At 47.6% G+C, this 18,809-nt stretch overlaps 1 protein-coding gene across 3 annotated transcripts in view; it reads right to left on the bottom strand.

The window, feature by feature from the left end:
• Positions 1-17,789, bottom strand: part of ARPC2 (actin related protein 2/3 complex subunit 2) — a 34,283-nt gene extending 16,494 nt beyond the window's left edge. The window contains exons 1-6 of one of the 3 annotated variants that reach the window (XM_073304931.1): positions 17,565-17,789; positions 6,747-6,781; positions 5,461-5,573; positions 2,112-2,157; positions 1,272-1,458; positions 594-687 (exon numbers count right to left, since the gene is read on the bottom strand). In XM_073304931.1, coding sequence (XP_073161032.1) covers positions 594-687; positions 1,272-1,458; positions 2,112-2,157; positions 5,461-5,573; positions 6,747-6,781; positions 17,565-17,638 — 549 coding nt within the window. In that variant the 5' untranslated portion in view covers positions 17,639-17,789. Of the gene's footprint in view, positions 1-593; positions 688-1,271; positions 1,459-2,111; positions 2,158-5,460; positions 5,574-6,746; positions 6,782-14,077; positions 14,305-17,564 lie in introns of those variants that run through there. The other 2 variants (XM_073304932.1, XM_073304933.1) reach the window with 2 other exon arrangements.
• Between the last annotated feature and the right edge of the window lie 1,020 nt (positions 17,790-18,809).

The following is an 18,809-nucleotide window of genomic DNA, read 5'->3' as shown; positions in this document are numbered from 1 at the left end:
AGGAGGACTTGTGGCACCTTAGAGACTAACAAATTTATTAGAGCATAAGCTTTCGTGGGCTACAGCCCACTTCATCGGATGCATAGAATGGAACATATAGTAAGAAGATATATATATACACACATACAGGTAAGTTGGAAGTTGCCATATGAACTGTGAGAGGCTAACTAGCTAAGATGAGCTATTATCATCAGGAGAAAAAAAAACTTTTGTCGTGATAATCAAGATGGCCCATTTAGAGAGTTGACAAGAAGGTGTGAGGATACTTAACTTAGGGAAATAGATTCAATATGTAATATGATCAACTGTGTTAAGCCAGCAAGGAATTCAATAGTTAAAGACACCAACATGACAGACCAGACGAGAAGAGAAACTGTCTAAGCTCATTAATGTGCTACGGCCATCCAGTAGAGTTCTGTCCCGCACAGAATACACTGCTGTGAAGCATTTAAATGCATTAAGCCACCAGTGATGCCACTTCAGTTCAGAGTCTACTTGTTCAGTGATTCTACTTTGAGAAGAAGTGGGTATATTTCTGGATTATGCCATTTATAAACACCTATAAACAACTCAATGTCCTTCAGGTTCCATACCTGCATGAACACCTTTCCAATCACCACGTCATCGTCATCCTTAAATACTGTGCTGAACACAACCGTAACACGGTCCTTCTTTGATTCAACGTACCTGGAGGAAAACCAAGCCACTGTGAGGACAGGCTTAAAACTTCACATCTGGAACACGCACAGCTTGCAAACCAGTTTGCTGCTGCCACATACAACCCAGATGAATGAGGCACAGCCACCAGGTGATCTGTGTCAGCATATTCTTGTGATAAGTCACAAGATGGGCTCCATGCAGCGAGCTGTAGTAACTGCAAGAAATACTGGCCATACTCAGGGACAGCTGCTGGAATATATCAAATCCCTTCTTGGCCTGGAAACTTGAGCATTCCACAGGGAACCAGGCACAGCATTCGAGAGTTGAACTCCATTGTCCCCCACAGTAAAAGGTGATGTCACTAACAGGTCATTGGGTATTAAACCTCTGTCAGTCAGATGGACAAGCGTTGTCTTAGCTACACACCACTGACAGGCTGAAGGATAAGCAAGCCAACGCATAAAACACTGGGGACTTCGCAGCTTACCACAGGACTTCCTACACGTTTGAACACAAAGACCTGGAGCAGATTTAAACACTGCCTGACAACTTTCCTGTGCTGATGAACACTGTGGGAGCGGCAGGACAGGGGATGCACTCTGCATGCTTACATCGTCTCATCGTCCCTGTAATGGATGACAGCTCTCTTCTCCCCATCCTTCCCCTCTTCCTGGCATTTGAAATACTTCTCGAAGACAGAGGCAAAGCAATTCCGCTTCAGCATGCCAGCTTGGTGCACAATGGAATCCTTGGCTGCAGGAAGGTTCTCCAGGTCATATAGCAAAGAGACATTGTAACCTGGAGAGGGAGGTTAACCCACCTTTAACCATTTATAATCTTTCTTAAATAAGAGACGTTAGACACTTGCAGAGACAAAATCCTACTGGGCAAACCCTTCCACATTAGCTTGTAGGTTGTCTCCTTCTCACCCCTTCCGAAGCCCTAAAGGGTGTGGGACCACACTAATGTCAGCGTGACACTTTCTAACTCAGAGGAGGGAGCGGCCATCTAACTGAACTCAGAGCGAGGCCATGGTAAGATTAAGCTTTCTTTCCCCATCTCAAAGGCAGAAGCAATGGCTCAGTAGTTCCTGCTCCTAAATTTTGTAATGTGTGAGTAGGAAGAGAGGTTGTTGCAAGTAACCATGGTTTTCTGAATCTCATTAAATGCTTGTCAGTCTCATCACACAGAACAAAAATCCCTATTGTAAGGAACGGAGGCATTCTCAGGGGTGGAATCAAGAATTATGGTCCGTGCTGCAGACAAACGCTGCCCTACTGTACCCAGCCCACCTTGATTTTTTTTGTTTGTTTTAAATGCCTTTCAGTTGTACTAAGAGCCCAACGGTGTCGAAGCGCAGTGCTCATCTGAACCTCATTTATAAAGCAGCACGAGAGCCACCTTTGCCGTCTGCACACATTTAAAAAAAATGTAATTATATTCAGGCTTACCTGCTTCTGGATTTACCAAGAAGTTTCCATACACTTTCTTCAATAACTAGGAAACAGACAAAACATCAGCAGTGTCAGTCTTTCCTTCGCAGCACATCCCACTTTCCCCCCCACTAATACCTTCTCCCTTTTTTCAAAGGTTTTGCCTCAGCTTTCTGGACACTGGTTTAGGCCACGTCTGGTCTTCAGCCAGAACCCCAAATTATGGGCTTTTGCAGGCTAGATCCTCAACAACCCTGTCGCTGGCCTCACTGAAAATTAGTCTCAGGCTTCCATGTTTTACAGAACTAGCTTCCACCTATACTCTGGACAGGCCCCCCACATAGACTATGGTTCCTCAGCCATGAACTCTGGTGCGGAACTGCTGTCCACAATCAAAACTTTCATTTTTAAAAAGGTCTAGTCTTTACAGTGGCAGAGACAATCTTGAAAACCTGAACCAAGCGTAAATCAATTCAGTAACACCTGCCTGGCTCTCTGCAGACAATAGCTCTAAAAGATGTGAACTGCCTCTTTCATCTCAAGTTGGGCTTTGGGGATGACATGATTCCAAGGTGCAAAATTCACCATTTTGTTTTTGTTTTCTATCTCCCTGCCCTGTTGGGACCGACCTGCACCCATACCTTGCCCTGCAGCTCCCCACAGGGGTAGCTGATTATAATGCATGATCCCTCCACTGTTCCATAGGTCAGGCAGCAGGAGCTGGGCAACCAGAGAGGAAGGAGAGCACCAGAAGTGTAAATGCTAAAGAACAGTGCAGCACCGAGGGAAGATTACCCACTGAAGCCAGCTACAAGCCAATCCTTCCTCGCCCCTATTCTCTGGCACATATGGGGCTGGAGGAGGGAGGTTCTGTGCCAAGCAGCTTGGATAACATCCCAGGAGCTGAGCCACCTAGACAGCATAGCGAAAGAATCTATCTTCAAAAGTAATTGGTGCTGAATTTCACATCAATGACTATTTTCACCTTTGAGTTGTAGCTGTGTGTCTGTGAGGGAGCTGGGAACAAGAAGCATTTCATAGCAACAGAATAAATTAATCTGCAGCTGACTTTAGGAGTGCTTGCTGCAGAAGTTGGTCCCGTTATGCCACCTGCTGCACGGGGCCCTGATTCTGCATGACAGGAGACAACAGACATTTAGCTGACCCCGTCTGCTAACGGACTTTGCATCAAGAATTAAGGGATTTTTGCCTGCCAACACCCACATCCAGTGATCAGCATCTCTCTAGCAATAGCTGACAACACAGATATTTAAGCTGTGGTGGGAAGGGCCATTCTGCACTCCTCATGCCATCGAGAGTGCTGGCGAGACCATCAGTTGCAACAGGGGACACGAAATCTTCTCTTCTCCACAGTGCAGAAGACAAATTAATTTAAATGATTTTATTTTAAAATGGAATTGTCATTTCCAAGTACAAGCACGTGATGGATTTAGCGATTTGGAAACCAACATGGATATTTGTATTTTAAAAATATTTTAATTCTCCCTCTAATGAAGAAATACACTGAGAATCTATATTGGGGGATTCAGAGTAACAGCCGTGTTAGTCTGTATTCACAAAAAGAAAAGGAGTACTTGTGGCACCTTAGAGACTAACCAATTTATTTGAGCATAAGCTTTCGTGAGCTACAGCTCACTTCATCGGATGCATACTGTGGAAACTGCAGAAGACAAACCTGGATTTGTGCTGGAAATGGCCCAACTTGATTATCATACACATTGTAAGGAGAGTGATCACTTTAGATAAGCTATTACCAGCAGGAGAGTGGGGTGGGAGGAGGTATTGTTTCATGGTCTGTGTATATAAGGTCTTCTGCAGTTTCCACAGTATACATCCGATGAAGTGAGCTGTAGCTCACGAAAGCTTATGCTCAAATAAATTGGTTAGTCTCTAAGGTGCCAAAAGTACTCCTTTTCTATATTGGGGGAGCCAGAAATGAGGCCCTAACCTTCCACCTGGAAGCGCGGCCCACAGAGACCACAGATCCCACATACCTACTTGGAACAAGATGGAACAAGATGCTCCAGCTGCGTCTACACTGAACTTTATGTGAAAATCTCTCACCAGTGTGGTAATGCAATTGTCAGAATGCTTGTCTGGCATATTTACCACTGAAAGCGTAGCCCTGGCTCAGAGCGGCTCTAAGCCACATGGGGTAAAAATGCTAGCAGTTGGTCTACACTAGTGCTGCCAGTGTTGTGATCACTAGTGGATTGCACTGATGGGAGATTTGCATAAAAAGTTAAATGCAGACAAGGCTTCTGGGAACCTGTAGTTTCCACAGGCTGTACCTTCTGTATTGAAGGGAAGGGCAGCGTCAGCCTGCTCCTTTACATACTGGTTAAGCATGGTCCTCTGGCTCCCAGTAAGTTCCCACTGCATCCCATGGCTAAGCAAACTTAGTATTCATGAACAATGTCAACAGAAGGCCGTAACAAGATAATCAAATCACTCATACTTATTCAAACACTGTTTGACTGTTCAAACTCTCCCCGTGTTGGAATTCTCTAGGTTTGAGACACTTTCCAGTCATGTGTAAGTAACTCCAAGAGTTATGAGAAATTTCCCCCTAATTTCACAGGAAAAACCAACAAAAGACACCCAAAGGTAAAGTGCTGCATGTCTCTCTGCTGAGACACACGGCATGAACCCCATTAGGTAACATGAGGAGATTTGAAAACTAATTCAGGAACTGACTCATACTTCCTGCTTCAAGATACAACCACAATGCACAGATGTTCATAAAGGCCTTTTCTTTCTACCATAAATGGCTCTCTGCAGCATAAGCAGAGTTGAACAGGAACTAAACCTGCTACAAAAGCGGAACGAGGCTGTGCAGCCTGCAGATAAAGGCGTGTGCATGTTAAAGGCAGCCTTTCATTTGCTTTAAAGTGTGGTTAGAATGAGAAAAGCAGCACTGTGGGATTCCATATTTATTCACACCATGACTTCCTTAGCAAGTGAGTTCAGTTTACAAGAGGGTATTTCTAACTTCTGTTGCCCTACACACCATTAGGGGAATCTGAAAAATCAGCTGTGCTCTTCTACCTCTCATGCTTTCATCAGGATCAAAGGCTCTGTAACTGGAACTTATCAGATATCGATAGGAACAGAATTTAGGCTGTTCTTCCAGAATTGCGCCCACTCTGTGTTGGCGATGGGAGTAACACGGTGTCTATTATGTGGTGCAATTTTTCACTTTTCTTATCCACAGGGCCTCGGTAGGATCTTGATCCATTGTAGTCAGTGGGACCCCTCATGGTAGTCAAGTATGCACAACAGAAAGTGTGTGATCAGGGCCTAGAATCCCAGGAAGAAAGGGAAAATCGGAAATGTGGCCACTCACCTCATCTGCACCATGCTCCTGTAGCTCTTTGTAGAATTTCAGAGAAATACTGATCATCACTTTTGTCTTGTCTCCATTGGGGTTGGAAATATGATAAAGAACTCCATCGAAATCTTGGAAGGAAGCAGAGGAGAAGGAGGTTAGGAACTCATGTAATTTCTTAGTTCCAAAGCATTGCATAATGTAAAAGTTTTTCAAAATAGGAACTGTATGGTATAAAGATCTCCCATATTACTGGGCCCACAAGCACAGTAGCCTGTAATGACGGAAAGAGTGCTAACTTTATGGAGGAATACTGGAGATTAGTAACAAAGACTATAATGATCTTTGACAACTTTGTATCCCAAGTTAAAGTTTAGCCCAGTCTTGTTTCAACCGTCACTGACAAATTTGCCACATCCTTAATCCATACAAGCGTATTGAGACGAAAAGCTCTCTCAGGCAGTTAACTTTTGTCTCTCCACTTGGCTTGAGGGCTGCCATTGGCATCCACACGTCTGACACACTTTGCACCATGTGGGCTACAAATATCTGACAGTGGGGAATTCGAAAGCCAGAAGAGCAGCAGGAAGTGCTCAAGCAGAACGCAGGTAGTACAGCAGTGGTCTCCCTGGGCAGTTTTCTTTCTAGGCTCCCCGCTTTGGTTCAGAAGGTAGAATGGACTGTACGGCCTCTGTTTTGTTTAATTTAAAAGCTCTGTTTAAGGTGGGTTTCTCCACAGAGCAGTAAAACTCTAACTGGTAATTGGAATCGAAAATCTGAACTGCATGATGAATACTTGCTATGTAGTTTTCAAATCAAATCCCATCTCATTGGAGACTAAGCTACAGGGAACAGGCTTTCAGTTTATCTTGGCCATTTGAGTACCTATCATCCTAAATCAGACTATCTGCTGTATCCAGATGGGTGCTACATACCTCATTACACATGCCATTGTGGGCATGAAACATCCTGGCACAGAGGGTAAACAAGTTAAAGCCATTTAGTTCATTCACTTTATAAGTGCTGTGACCATTTAATTCATTGTCACCGGCTAGTGCATCAGGTGAGGAGGATGGATGGAGAAGAGAGCCTAACGAATTCCAAGCACACTTCTTTAAATTATTCCGTCAAGAGGAACGCCTACTAAATATACCGTGTGGCACATACACGTAAAGGCACAGGTTAGTCGATGAAACAAATCTCTCCATATGGTGCTAGGTGAATTCGAGCACACCAAACACTGCGATCATCAGGCCAGACAAGCTTGAATTTTTTAAAGGAGTTAAAAATTTTGTGAACCATACCTGCAAATGTTACTTCTACTGCCTCTGGTTTGTTCCTAAGGAATAGGAAACATCAGATGTCAAAAATCAAATCACAGCCCCCTTAAAAATTGTACAGAAACATTGGTTTACTCGTTTTAAAAAGCAACATGGCCACATTTCTGATTAGGAGAAGTGGCTTTTTCTGAAAGCCCCAACTGTATAACTCCCTAATACTATTCAATTAGGAAAGATGTTACTGACAAGAGTTCTGTACTTTGCCATCTCCCCATCACTCTCACTGTGAGCAATGATTTTACCTCAACCGCTATACCCAGCTTTTGAAAACAATCTTGCCATTTTAGTATGACATTATTCATAGCCTATTAATAGATACCGGAATTCTCCATTGGAGTCTGAGATCCTAAGCAATTAACAATGCATGAGTAGACTTAACATTACTAAGAAATGCATTTTAAAAACAAAATGTATTTATTTTTAGCCTCCCAAGATGACAGTTCCAGAGTCAGTGGTCCCCCTGTAAGCATGGACATCATCATAACCATGTAAAGCATGGCAGGGAACTGCAGCCCGTACAGTACTTTAGGTGTTAGCAGAAAGACCCTTCCTCTGAGCTTGGATCCTGGTAGGTGAATAGAACAGGAAGCTTTTTAAACGTGTTTAGCATCATATAAATTTAAACCGTATCCAGCCATTCTGTTTGTAATTTAGGATTCCAAACAAATACAGACGTTTAAAATATTTCACTTTACCTTCATATGCTCTAAGCTTAAAAGCTTAACAACAATGCCCTGAAAGGTTGCATTTCTCCAGGTGCTGGAGTTAACTGGCACTAACTACTCTGATGGAACTGAGTGCTTATGAAGGATGAACTTGCTATGATCCATGATAAGCGGTTTGCCTGCTGTCTCTGCATCCTGAGAGGTGTTGCTGAAACCATAGCCACTAACATGGCATTCTCTGATGGGAAGAAATACAAAGGTAGCAGTAAGGTATGGGCAGGGAATTCTAGAGGACAAACAGGGTAAACGATTTGGAGATTAGAGAGACGAGGTGGGGGAGCTGGTATCTCTTATTGAAAGAACTTCCGCTGGTCAGAGAGACAAGCTTTCGAGCTTACTCAGAGCTCTAGACAACAGAAGTAGGCCCAATAAAAGATATTAACTCCCCCCACCTTGTCTCTCCAATATCCTGGGACCAACACAGCTACAACAACACTGCATACAATTTGGGGATTGACAGTTTACCCTTTTTGTGGTATATGTCTGCTTATTTTAAAAAGAGAATCTAGTAGCCACTACTGGATGGGTACAAATAATATTAGGAAAAACACTGCTTAAAATATTAGGACCAAAGAAATCTTAAGTGAAGGTGTTTGGCTTTCATCCTCACCCAGATGTATCAAAGGAATGACGCAAAAGGCCCAATTCAGCAAATAAATCAAACTGGTATCTACACAGACGTCTTTCAGATTGTGCGTGGTCACAACCTGGCTACCCCACTTCTAGATGTTTGACCTTTTGTCGAATCTTGCTCACTGTAGGCAACAACACTGGCAGATGCCAGGCACACCTTGGCATATCAGGGAAATTACACAGAGGCTGGAGGGAGAGCAGTGGCTTGGGATGTGTCTTCATCACCTTGTTTCAGAACCGAACAACGTTAATGGGTTTTTTGCACGATAAAAGCCACTGCTTTGCCCTGCCATCTGCTCTGTTTGCAGACAGCTCCATTTCAGACACTGCTGTGGAGACCCAGGAATGCAGCAAGGTGTGCCAAATTCAGCACAGACATACAGCAAGACTGATGCAATGAAAGGCATTAACATTAGGGCTGAGTGTAACTCATATAATTGCTTTGCTGGGGCAGGAGAGGCACTTATCCTGCGGCTAAGGCCTATGGGCAAGTGGATTTGGTGGGCTTATCCAGCCCTCACTGGTATTAGCACTGGCAGGAAGATGAGACATCACTACTTTCTGTAAGTCAACAGCTGTGAAAGGCAATAGCCTCCTTCACTACAAAACCGGAGAGTCTCAATCTTTTGCACTGCTGCAGCAGCAAAGATAACCCAGCAATTGGAAGAAGTGATGTAAGTGGCCTTGGGGCAGATCTTTTAGTTTAAAAATCACTATTACTTGCTGATCTCTCTCGCTAATCTCTGCTCCCAGCTGGGTCTTGGGAAGTTGCTTCTATATTATAACTTTTGCTCTGGAGTAGGGAGCAGTTCCCAAATCACACCAAATTAATCTCTGCTCCTGGGTATCAGCCCACAGCAGATAAACAGAACTTCCACTGGTGCATATCAACTCACCACACAATGTAAGGTGACTGGCAGGGTGGTGCTCCTCAAGGGGGGGTCCATGAACATAATAGCAAAGGGGTCCTCGTGGCCAGGAGCAAAATATTGTGAATAATGTGCACAGCACCTCCCCCAAAGTATTTTGTTGACCCCACAGACATGACTAGGGTATTCTTTGATGGGGAGTAATGCAGAGGGATAGAGCAGTAATGAGGCATGGGAGAAAGGAATGCAGGGTGCATCAGTTTGTTTTTGTGAGCATTACATTCACTCAAATTTAAAAGATAGTGCGGACTAGAAATATTTCAGGAAAAGTTCCAGGTAGGGAACTTTAAGGTGGTACAGTTAAACACCCTAGAGTCAGGAAATACACAAGCTAAGGTTGCTTGTGCACCTTTAACTCTGCCCTCTCATGCGCAGGTAATACAGCTGTTTCTAATTACATGATCCCACACCATCTGCCCCGCTCAGAGAAATAGCATTTTCTAGAACCTCACCTGTAAGCGTAACGTCTCCTGCTACTCTATGCTACTCTTGTGCGCGCTGGACCAGAGTCCAGGAAAGTATGTTATACACAATATGTGCAGTGAACAAGGCAAAGACTTTGCTTAAGGGAGTAGAGCCCCTACCCATTTACTTTGCACCTCGCCTTAGACGGCTGTAGAAAAAGAAATACTCACAGGCATTTCTCAACGAGTTTCCCTGCCAGATTTCAACTTAAAGAGATCAAGCCTAAAAAAATTTCAGCCCCACAGCTAAAAGTTTCAGAAATGTAAAACAGGGTATTGGAATGGAAGTGCTCACACACAACACTATCGGTTTAAAATGGGCTCCAAATACAACAGGTGAAGTAGCTGGGATCACTAGTCCTAGTCAACAGATTATGAGGTGCACACGGCATTTAGCCTGCAGATTGCTAGCAAAATCCATTATAAAAGCTCCTTTTAGATTCTTACATTTAAATGACAGGTTTCAGAGTAGCAGCCATGTTAGTCTGTATCCATAAAAAGAACAGGAGGACTTGTGGCACCTTAGAGACTAACAAATTTATTAGAGCATAAGCTTTTGTGAGTTACAGTTCACTTCATCGGATGCATTCAGTGGAAAATATAGTGGGGAGATTTATATACACAGAGAGCATGAAACAATGGGTGTTACCATACACACTGTCACCAGAGTGATCAGGAAAGGTGAGCTATTACCAGCAGGAGAGCGGACTGGATACAATTAACTTAGGCTTGAATAAAGACTGGGAGTGGATGTGTCATTACACAAAGTAAAACTATTTCCCCTTGTTTATTTCCCCTTCTACAGTTCTTGTCAACTGCTGGAAATGGCCCACCTTGATCATCACTACAAAAGGTTCTCACCCCCCCAGCCCCAATAGCTCACCTTTCCTGATCACTCTTGTTACAGTCTGTATGGTAACACCCATTGTTTCAAGTTCTCTGTGTATATAGATCTCCCCACTGTATTTTCCACTGCATGCATCCGATGAAGTGAGCTGTAGCTCACGAAAGCTTATGCTCTAATAAATTGGTGAGTCTCTAAGGTGCCACAAGTCCTCCTGTTCTTTTTACATTTAAATACATCACACGGCTTAAGTAAGGGATTCCTTTAAATTCACAACTACAAGGGCTAGCAGTATAGTACCTACAGTATCACTGCAACCTCTGTTTGCATATTGGTTTGTATATATCCAAGTGGCCTGCACTGTGAAACCTTATTCTTCTTATGTGGAATCTCCATTACTGGAGGTTTGCAACCATGGTAGCCCAGTCCCTACAACCCTCTGCTCATTTCTTTGTGGATGAATAGTCCTTTTGATCCATGGAGAATACCACATCATCCACCCAAGACCTTCTTTCTCTGCATCCTGCTCTTCCACCATCAGCTTTCCCTTCCTGCGCCTGTATACATGCATTGCCCGCTGAAGCTCTTAAAATTGTGGAACCATGTTCCTCAAAATCAGGTTTACTCAATTTGGCACTGAACTGGAGTTCACTTATCCCCAACACAGCTCCCTCTGGTGTCAGCTTGTCTAGGTTTTTCCACAACCGTAAGGTTTCGAACAGTACATCGTCTTCTGCTACAGTGAATAATGAGCTCCTCTTTATCCCTATGTTGCTACCTCAAATTTCTTACAACCCAAATTCACCAAAAATATAACAATCTTTTCTTTTTGCTACATCCTGTCCTAAAAGACAAAGAAAAAAAGGTCCCATACCACAAAATAATTCTATCAGCTCCCCTTTTGTTACCAACTCTAAATACAAGACAGACCTGATTGACAAATCTGTCTGAACCCTGAACCTAAGATGGCTGCAGTTCCTACGAAAGGCAGTTGTCCATTTCCCAACAACGTGAATATTAATCAAGTCCAAACCACACACATGCAATCAAATACTCACTAAATCCCCCATCAGGAACATCTGCTCTGTACTTAGATGCAAGAATACAAAAAGGGTTCTGGCAGGTACAATTTCTTCCTGCTCCACTTCCTCCCACCATTCTTGCCTACCTCAACTGGGTTTTCCTAGAAGATTATTACATTGGCTCATCTATAAGCATGATACATTAACTCCACTTAATGTATGTTGAAGTCCAAATCAGATGTGTCACACCTAGCAGAACTATAGCTTCAAGAAGATCTGCAGTTTCCAACAGGTACGTAACAGCAAACCCTCATCTGACAGCACTTCCTCAGTTTTGACTCGGACCACTGCCAAGTTCCTCAGCTTCATTACTCAGCCTACAAACGTTCGCAGCCCTATGTAACAATAATTAATTTTTAAAAAGAGAGGAAAGATATAATTATAAAGCTTGTTCCAACTGTCCTCATCTTCTATATTAATCAAGAGCACGTGCAAATGCAGACCTGGCCAGTAATGGCACAGAGGATCGTGGCTCACGAGTCAAATGCCTGGACCAAGCCACGGAGGCCCGCGAGGGTCCAGGCAGAGCAACGCACAGGTATTCTAATCTCCAGCTTCGAAGGATAAATATAAACTACTTCAAAGCGCAAAGACTTACACCAGAGGGTCTCAGCCTTTTCCTTTCTGAGGCCCCCCTCAACATGCTATAAAAGTCCAAGGCCCGGCAGTGGGATGACTCAGGGCTCCAGCCAGGGATGGGACCCTTGGGCATAGGCGTGGTTTGACTTCTATTTTGGGGGGGCAAGGGCCAGCGGGGCTCGGGCCAGCTCCACACAGCAGGGTCCAGGGAGGGAGCGCCACCTCCACCTCCTAACTCATCTCAGCGGGCCATCCACTGCCTGGGGCTGTGTGCCAATGGCTACTCCACGAGGGCTCTGCTGGCCCCAGAACCGGGTCCCCACCTGGGTAACTCTGACCAGCTGCGGGAGCAGTCAAAGGGAACTGAGGAACAGCTGCAAACCCAGGTGCCAGCAGCAGATGGGCAAATGCCACGGCTGCCCACTCCATGGCACCACCAGCCAGAGGAGTAGCTGCCCCTCACTGTCTGGCTCCAGCTTCCCGTCTAGGATCTGGCCAGAGAGTGAGAGCTGAGGGAGGTGTGGAGGGTGGAGCTGCTCCCAGGACTGCCCCACTCTGGGTAAGGCACAGCAGTTTGGGGGGGGGGGGGGGGGCAACACCCTCATGCCCCCTGAACTCTCCCTTTGGGCTCAGGGCTTCAGCCCCACTGCTCCCAGCTTCAGTGGGAAAGAGCTTAGGGTTTTAGCTCCCTGCCACTGACTTCAGAGAGGGAAGCGGAGCTCAGGGCTTCAGCCCTGTGCCACTCCCAGCTTCAGCCCCACCGGAAGGCGCCAGAGATGGGGCTTCAGCCCTGTAGTGGGGAGAGGAGGGTGTGTTTGAGGCTTCACTGGGGTTTGGGGTTCCAGCGGTGGGGCCCCACCAACCCCCTGAAAGGGGTCGTGGATCCTCAGGGGGCCACAGACCACCGGTTGAGAACCGCTTCCTTAAAGGACAGAGCGTCACTTTGTAATCATTGGCGTCTATGTACAGGTTTACCCAAGAGGGATAAGATAGCATCTCATGAGGCCTGATACAGTTTACAGTGACCTGCATTACACCTAGGGAAGGATCAAAGCAAGGAGGCATGGTCTACTGGTTAGAGCAGGGGCCTGGGAGTCAGGTGCTCTGAATTCTATTGCTAGTTCTACCACTCTCTGACCTTGGCCACATGACCTCTCCACCCTAGCATTTCCCCTCATTTATAAGGTGGAGATATGAACCTGGCGTGAGACTTGTTCACAAAATGCTCTGAGCTCCTCGGCTGAAAGGCACGACAGAAATTCAGTGTATTAAGAGTACTGGGACACGGCGCAGCCAAAGAAACGCAGCCGCACGTATCTGGAGCCTTGCTCTATCACACAGAGCACCAGACCCAGACGCACTTCCTTTCTGGTTTGCAGCAGACACGCTGCAAGCATTCACCTTGCTGGCCTAGTGCTGCCTGCTGTGGGACTCCATGAGAGAACCAATAGTTATGTTAAGTCCAGGATTAAAAAAATCCACTTGCCGGTCACCTATTGCAAGCCTTCCCTGGACAGCATGGGGATCTAAGCCATCAATTTTATATCTACCTTTGGCTACACGTTTAGTCCTCTGGCTAGCACCCACATATTCCTGTATTAACCACCAAGAGTGCACTCGGTGCTGTTCAAGACCTGATGCATGCCTGGAGAAGCTTACATTCTAAACGGATAGGTTACCCAAATCAGACAACCCGGTTCTACTGCAATTCCAGCTAAAACGATTTAAGACAATAAAACTAAGATGACTTAAACTAAACTGTTCAACAGAAGCACGCCTGAGACAAACTCGCAACCACGACATCCTGCAGAGTTCCCATAGCTCTAAAACCATTTTAAAGGCGAGAGGACAAATGCAAATAGTTAACAGTAACCACTTTTACTCCCAGGGCTGCTTTCTCACTGCAGGGCACAAATGCTGAAGTGTTCTGCTGCAGAAGATGCAGCAGTGCCCCGCAACAAAAGAGTTAAAGTGACATGTATGAAGTAATAAGGGCAATAAATTGTGTGGCTACAGCTTTAAAGGCTCTATAAACTCACCATTAAAGATGGTATGGCTGCATTTTTGTCATGGCTGCCAAAGGAATCATACAATCCGTCACTTTCATGGGTTTTTCTTTGTAAAGAACACCCAGGACTTGACATTCTGGGATTCTTGCATACTGGCGGGTGGATGCAATGAACCATCAAGAACCTCATTCAACTTGGCAGCTCTCATGGTTCGAGTGGGAGACAGAACGAAGAGCTCAGCAATATATGAAACCAGATCAGTAAATTCCTAGCAAGAATTTAAATCCTCCACAGGAAAGGAAAGATTCCTTTTAAAGAAACATATACGGCCCTATCCTGTAAAGTGTTATTAATCTGTCTTTTAAGATGCCTATCACATTGCTAATTTCCATGGGAGTAAATGGAATTCACATTCTGCAGGATCACACCTCTACACAGTACATTTCTCAGAGCAGGGATCTTGCAGCCCAGCTATGTACACCAATGATGTTATAAACTGATCTTAAACGGGAGTTACGCTGGATTTCAGACGTTCTAATATAATTCTATAAAAGTGCAAAGTATCTTTTATCTGAGGCTTTGAAAGTTTTACACAAAGTGGATATCATCCCTGTTCTACATCTGGGAAAACAGAGCTAAGTTAAGTGTCATGATGAAGGTCATATAACAAGTCAGTGGCAAAGCTGGAACTACAGCTCATGCCTCCTGACTCCCAATCCTGTGTTCTAAACATTAAACGTAACTGCCTCTATGATAGCGTGTATGTTCAAGTCTGTCCGCTCTCACCACACACTTGCTCAATTCAAGTTATTTGGACTAAAGGGGGAAAATGATGATTATTTCAAGTAAGATGTCCAGACCTGATTTGTTCCTGAATTCCTATGATTTTGCCCTCATCATGACAATCCTGCAATGGTTCCTAAGATGTACCACGAAAAAATCATAGATAAAATGGCACAAAGCAAATGCCACCAAAGGTCTTAAAATATCATTGTGGACAATCATTCATTGTCCAAAAGGATACACACCAGAGTTGTGGTTTGACTTTGAATAATGGAACACATTTTGAGATCTCAAATTAATAAAGGCATAGACTGAAACCCACTCCATATGACTTATAAGAAATATGACAGCTTGAAAAATACATCCCTGCATGTTTCAGATCCTTGTCTTGACCCTGTGCTTGCCTGGACAAGAGCGCTAGGAAAAAATGCAGAAGTTACAACTTCTTCTCTTATATCACCATGACAAAGGGTCAAAGATTATACAGAAATAAAGCCTATTTGACTCATTTTTAAAAACATAAAAGCAGTGTTTAGATTATTATAAAGTAAAGGCAGACACCACATCAGCAAACCAAGTCTCTGAGATAAGTAGAACCAATCCAGAAACAGCTGGCATTGCATGGAAGTATGGACAATGCAGAGTAGAATGGAAATCTGCAGGCCGGCAACTGTTACAGAACGAGCAACATGGTGATTTTAGTGGTATGAAGCAACAGAATTTGCTTATGCTCAAATAAATTGGTTAGTCTCTAAGGTGCCACAAGTCCTCCTGTTCTTTTTGCGGATACAGTCTAACACGGCTGCTACTCTGAAACCAGAATTTCTGAAGGCAGTACTTTGCTACCTCAACTGTAAGAGCTTTATTAGATAAAAACAGTGTCATGTCCTCCAAGCTTCCTCCAACAGGAAGAGCTCCTCAGTATGAAGCCTCATGACAAATGAGAAACTTTGCAAGAGACAACCTCTAACACACAATATTTTGCTCTATACAGACCAGGCAAGAGCTGTGCTTTAACAGGGTCAGCTGAGGGCTGTGTGTATAATGTGGTTGCCATGTCTTGGCAAGACTCTTTGCATTAGACGCTTGTAAGGAGAAACGTGATTTGTTTAGAACTAATGGCAGGTTTCAGAGTAGCAGCCGTGTCAGTCTGTATCCGCAAAAAGAAAAGGAGGACTTGTGGCACCTTAGAGACTAAAACTTATTTGAGCATAAGCTTTTGTGAGCTACAGCTCAGCCTACCGAAACTAATCGGGGATTGATCAAAGCTAGGTGGCTATTCAGATTCCTATTTTATCACAAGTGGACAAGGATGAAAGATGAGCATGTTAGTTTGTAAGGGTCTATTCAATGTCTGAAAGCTGGGGGGAAGTAGGAAGAAGCAAGTCTCATTTTGCACAGGTTACCACTATTCTGCACACACGAGGCAAATCTCTTCAAAGAAACCTTAGAGTAATAGATAAGAAGTGGAAGAGGCATGAGAATGGGTCCCTTCCCCCAAGCCTGACACAGGGCCTGTCCAGGGTTCCTGCATGATGCACAGTGAGTGTGCAGAACGGGGGCCGGCAACTCCACCCCACTAAGAGAGGAAGTGCACTTCAGAGAGAACCCCAATGCCTTCTGTGCAAGCACTGGCTTTGCAGGGCCTTGTCGACACACCAGCGTGGCAGGGCTTTAACAATACCAGTATCACGCCGCACAAGCCCCCAGGCGCGGGTGCCGTGACACCAACACAAAGGCGCTCCTACCAGTTTGGCGGATTCCCCTTTAGCGGGAAGGGGCCTGACGCGATCCCTGAAGCAGCACCTTTACGCTGGCATAACTGCGCCCGCACCGGGGGCCACACCAGGAACCCCGTTTCCGTACGAACCACCCCCCTTTCCCCCCACCCGCAGAGCGGGCCGAGAGGTGCCCTTGCTGCCTGCGGGCAGGACCTCCCTATGCCCTGACTGAGGGACGCCAGGCCCCGGGCCCCAGACACAGGGGCCCCTGCTCAGGTCACTGGGGGCAGGTGCCGCTTGGGCTGCCCGGCTGAGACCCACCCGCTCCCCGCCCAGAACCGCCCCTGGAGCGGGGTGCGCGGAGCTGAGCCACTGCTGGGCCCGAGAGGGGCCGGTTCCCCCGCGCCGGGCCGGACCCCGCCCGGCAGGGCTCGGCCGGGGCCCAGGGAGGGGGCGGCCCCAGCGGCTGCGGAAGTGCCGCACCCCGGGCGGGCGGCGTGTCTGCCCCCGGCTCCGCCCGCGCCTCCCCGCGGCCGCCGGGTCCCCCCCGCCGGCCCCCCGGGGCTGCTCTGGGCCCCCCCGCCGGCCCCCCGGGGCTGCTCTGGGCCCCCCCCGCCGGCCCCCCGGGGCTGCTCTGGGCCCCCCCCCGCCGGCCCCCCGGGGCTCCTCTGGGGCCCCCCCCGCCGGCCCCCCGGGGCTGCTCTGGGGCCCCCCCCGCCGGCCCCCCGGGGCTGCTCTGGGGCCCCCCCCGCCGGCCCCCCGGGGCTGCTCTGGGGCCCCCCCCGCCGGCCCCCCGGGGCTGCTCTGGGGCCCCCCCCGCCGGCCCCCCGGGGCTGCTCTGGGCCCCCCCCCGCCGGCCCCCCGGGGCTGCTCTGGGCCCCCCCCCGCCGGCCCCCCGGGGCTGCTCTGGGCCCCCCCCGCCGGCCCTCCGGGGCTGCTCTGGGCCCCCCCCGCCGGCCCCCCGGGGCTGCTCTGGGCCCCCCCCCCGCCGGCCCCCGCTTCCGCCCCCTCACCCGGCGGCCGCGCCCTCGAACTTGAGCGCCAGCGTCTCCTCGATGATGCGGTTGTTGACCTCGAGCAGGATCATGGCGGGGCCGCGGGGGGCCGGGGCCGCGGGGGGCCGGGGGCGGGGGCGGGCGGGGGGGTCTCAGGGACCGAGGCCGGGGAGGGAGCCGAGCCCACTGCGCGCACCGGGGACCCGCCCGAGCCTGCGCCGCCGCTTCCGCTCTGTGCCCCGCCCCCGCCGCCGTCACTTCCGCTCGGGGGCGGGCAGGTGCGCGCGGCTCTGCGGCCGGGAGGGGCGTGCCGCTCGTGCGCGTGGGATCCACGTTAGCCTTCAGAATCCGAATTGGTGCACAGGCTCCCGGGATCCACGTTAGCCTACACGATCCGAATTGGTGCACAGGCTCCCGGGTAGCTACAGGGTCCGAGTTAGTGCACGGGATCCACGTTAACCTACAGAATCCGAATTAATGCACAGGCTCCCGGTTAGCTACAGGATCCGAATTAGTGCACAGGCTCCCGGTTAGCTACCAGATCCGAGTTAGTGCACGGGATCCACGTTAACCTACAGAATCCGAATTAATGCACAGGCTCCCGGTTAGCTACAGGGTCCGAGTTAGTGCACGGGATCCACGTTAACCTACAGAATCCGAATTAATGCACAGGCTCCCGGGTAGCTACAGGATCCGAGTTAGTGCACGGGATCCACATTAGCCTACACGATCCGAATTGGTGCACAGGCTCCCGGTTAGCTACAGGATCCGAATTAGTGCACGGGATCCACGTTAGCCTACAGAATCCGAATTAATGCACAGGCTCCCGGTTAGCTACAGGATCCGAATTAGTGCACAGGCTCCCGGTTAGCTACAGGATCCGAATTAGTGCACAGGCTCCCGGTTAGCTACCAGATCCGAGTTAGTGCACAGGCTCCCGGTTAGCTACAGGATCCGAATTAGTGCACAGGATCCACGTTAACCTACAGAATCCGAATTAATGCACAGGCTCCCGGGTAGCTACAGGGTCCAAATTAATGCACAGGCTCCCGGTTAGCTACAGGATCCGAATTAGTGCACAAGCTCCCAGTTAGCTACAGGATCCGAATTAGTGCACAGGCTCCCGGTTAGCTACCAGATCCGAATTAGTGCACAAGCTCCCAGTTAGCTACAGGATCCGAATTAGTGCACAGGCTCCCGGTTAGCTACCAGATCCGAATTAGTGCACAGGGTCCAAGTTAGCCTACACAATCCGAATTAGTG

This window comes from Lepidochelys kempii, chromosome 11, assembly GCF_965140265.1.
Source record: "Lepidochelys kempii isolate rLepKem1 chromosome 11, rLepKem1.hap2, whole genome shotgun sequence".
Classification (NCBI taxonomy): Eukaryota; Metazoa; Chordata; order Testudines; family Cheloniidae; genus Lepidochelys; species Lepidochelys kempii.
Note: the sequence above shows the minus strand (reverse complement) of the source record. Positions and strands in the feature narration are given on the sequence as shown.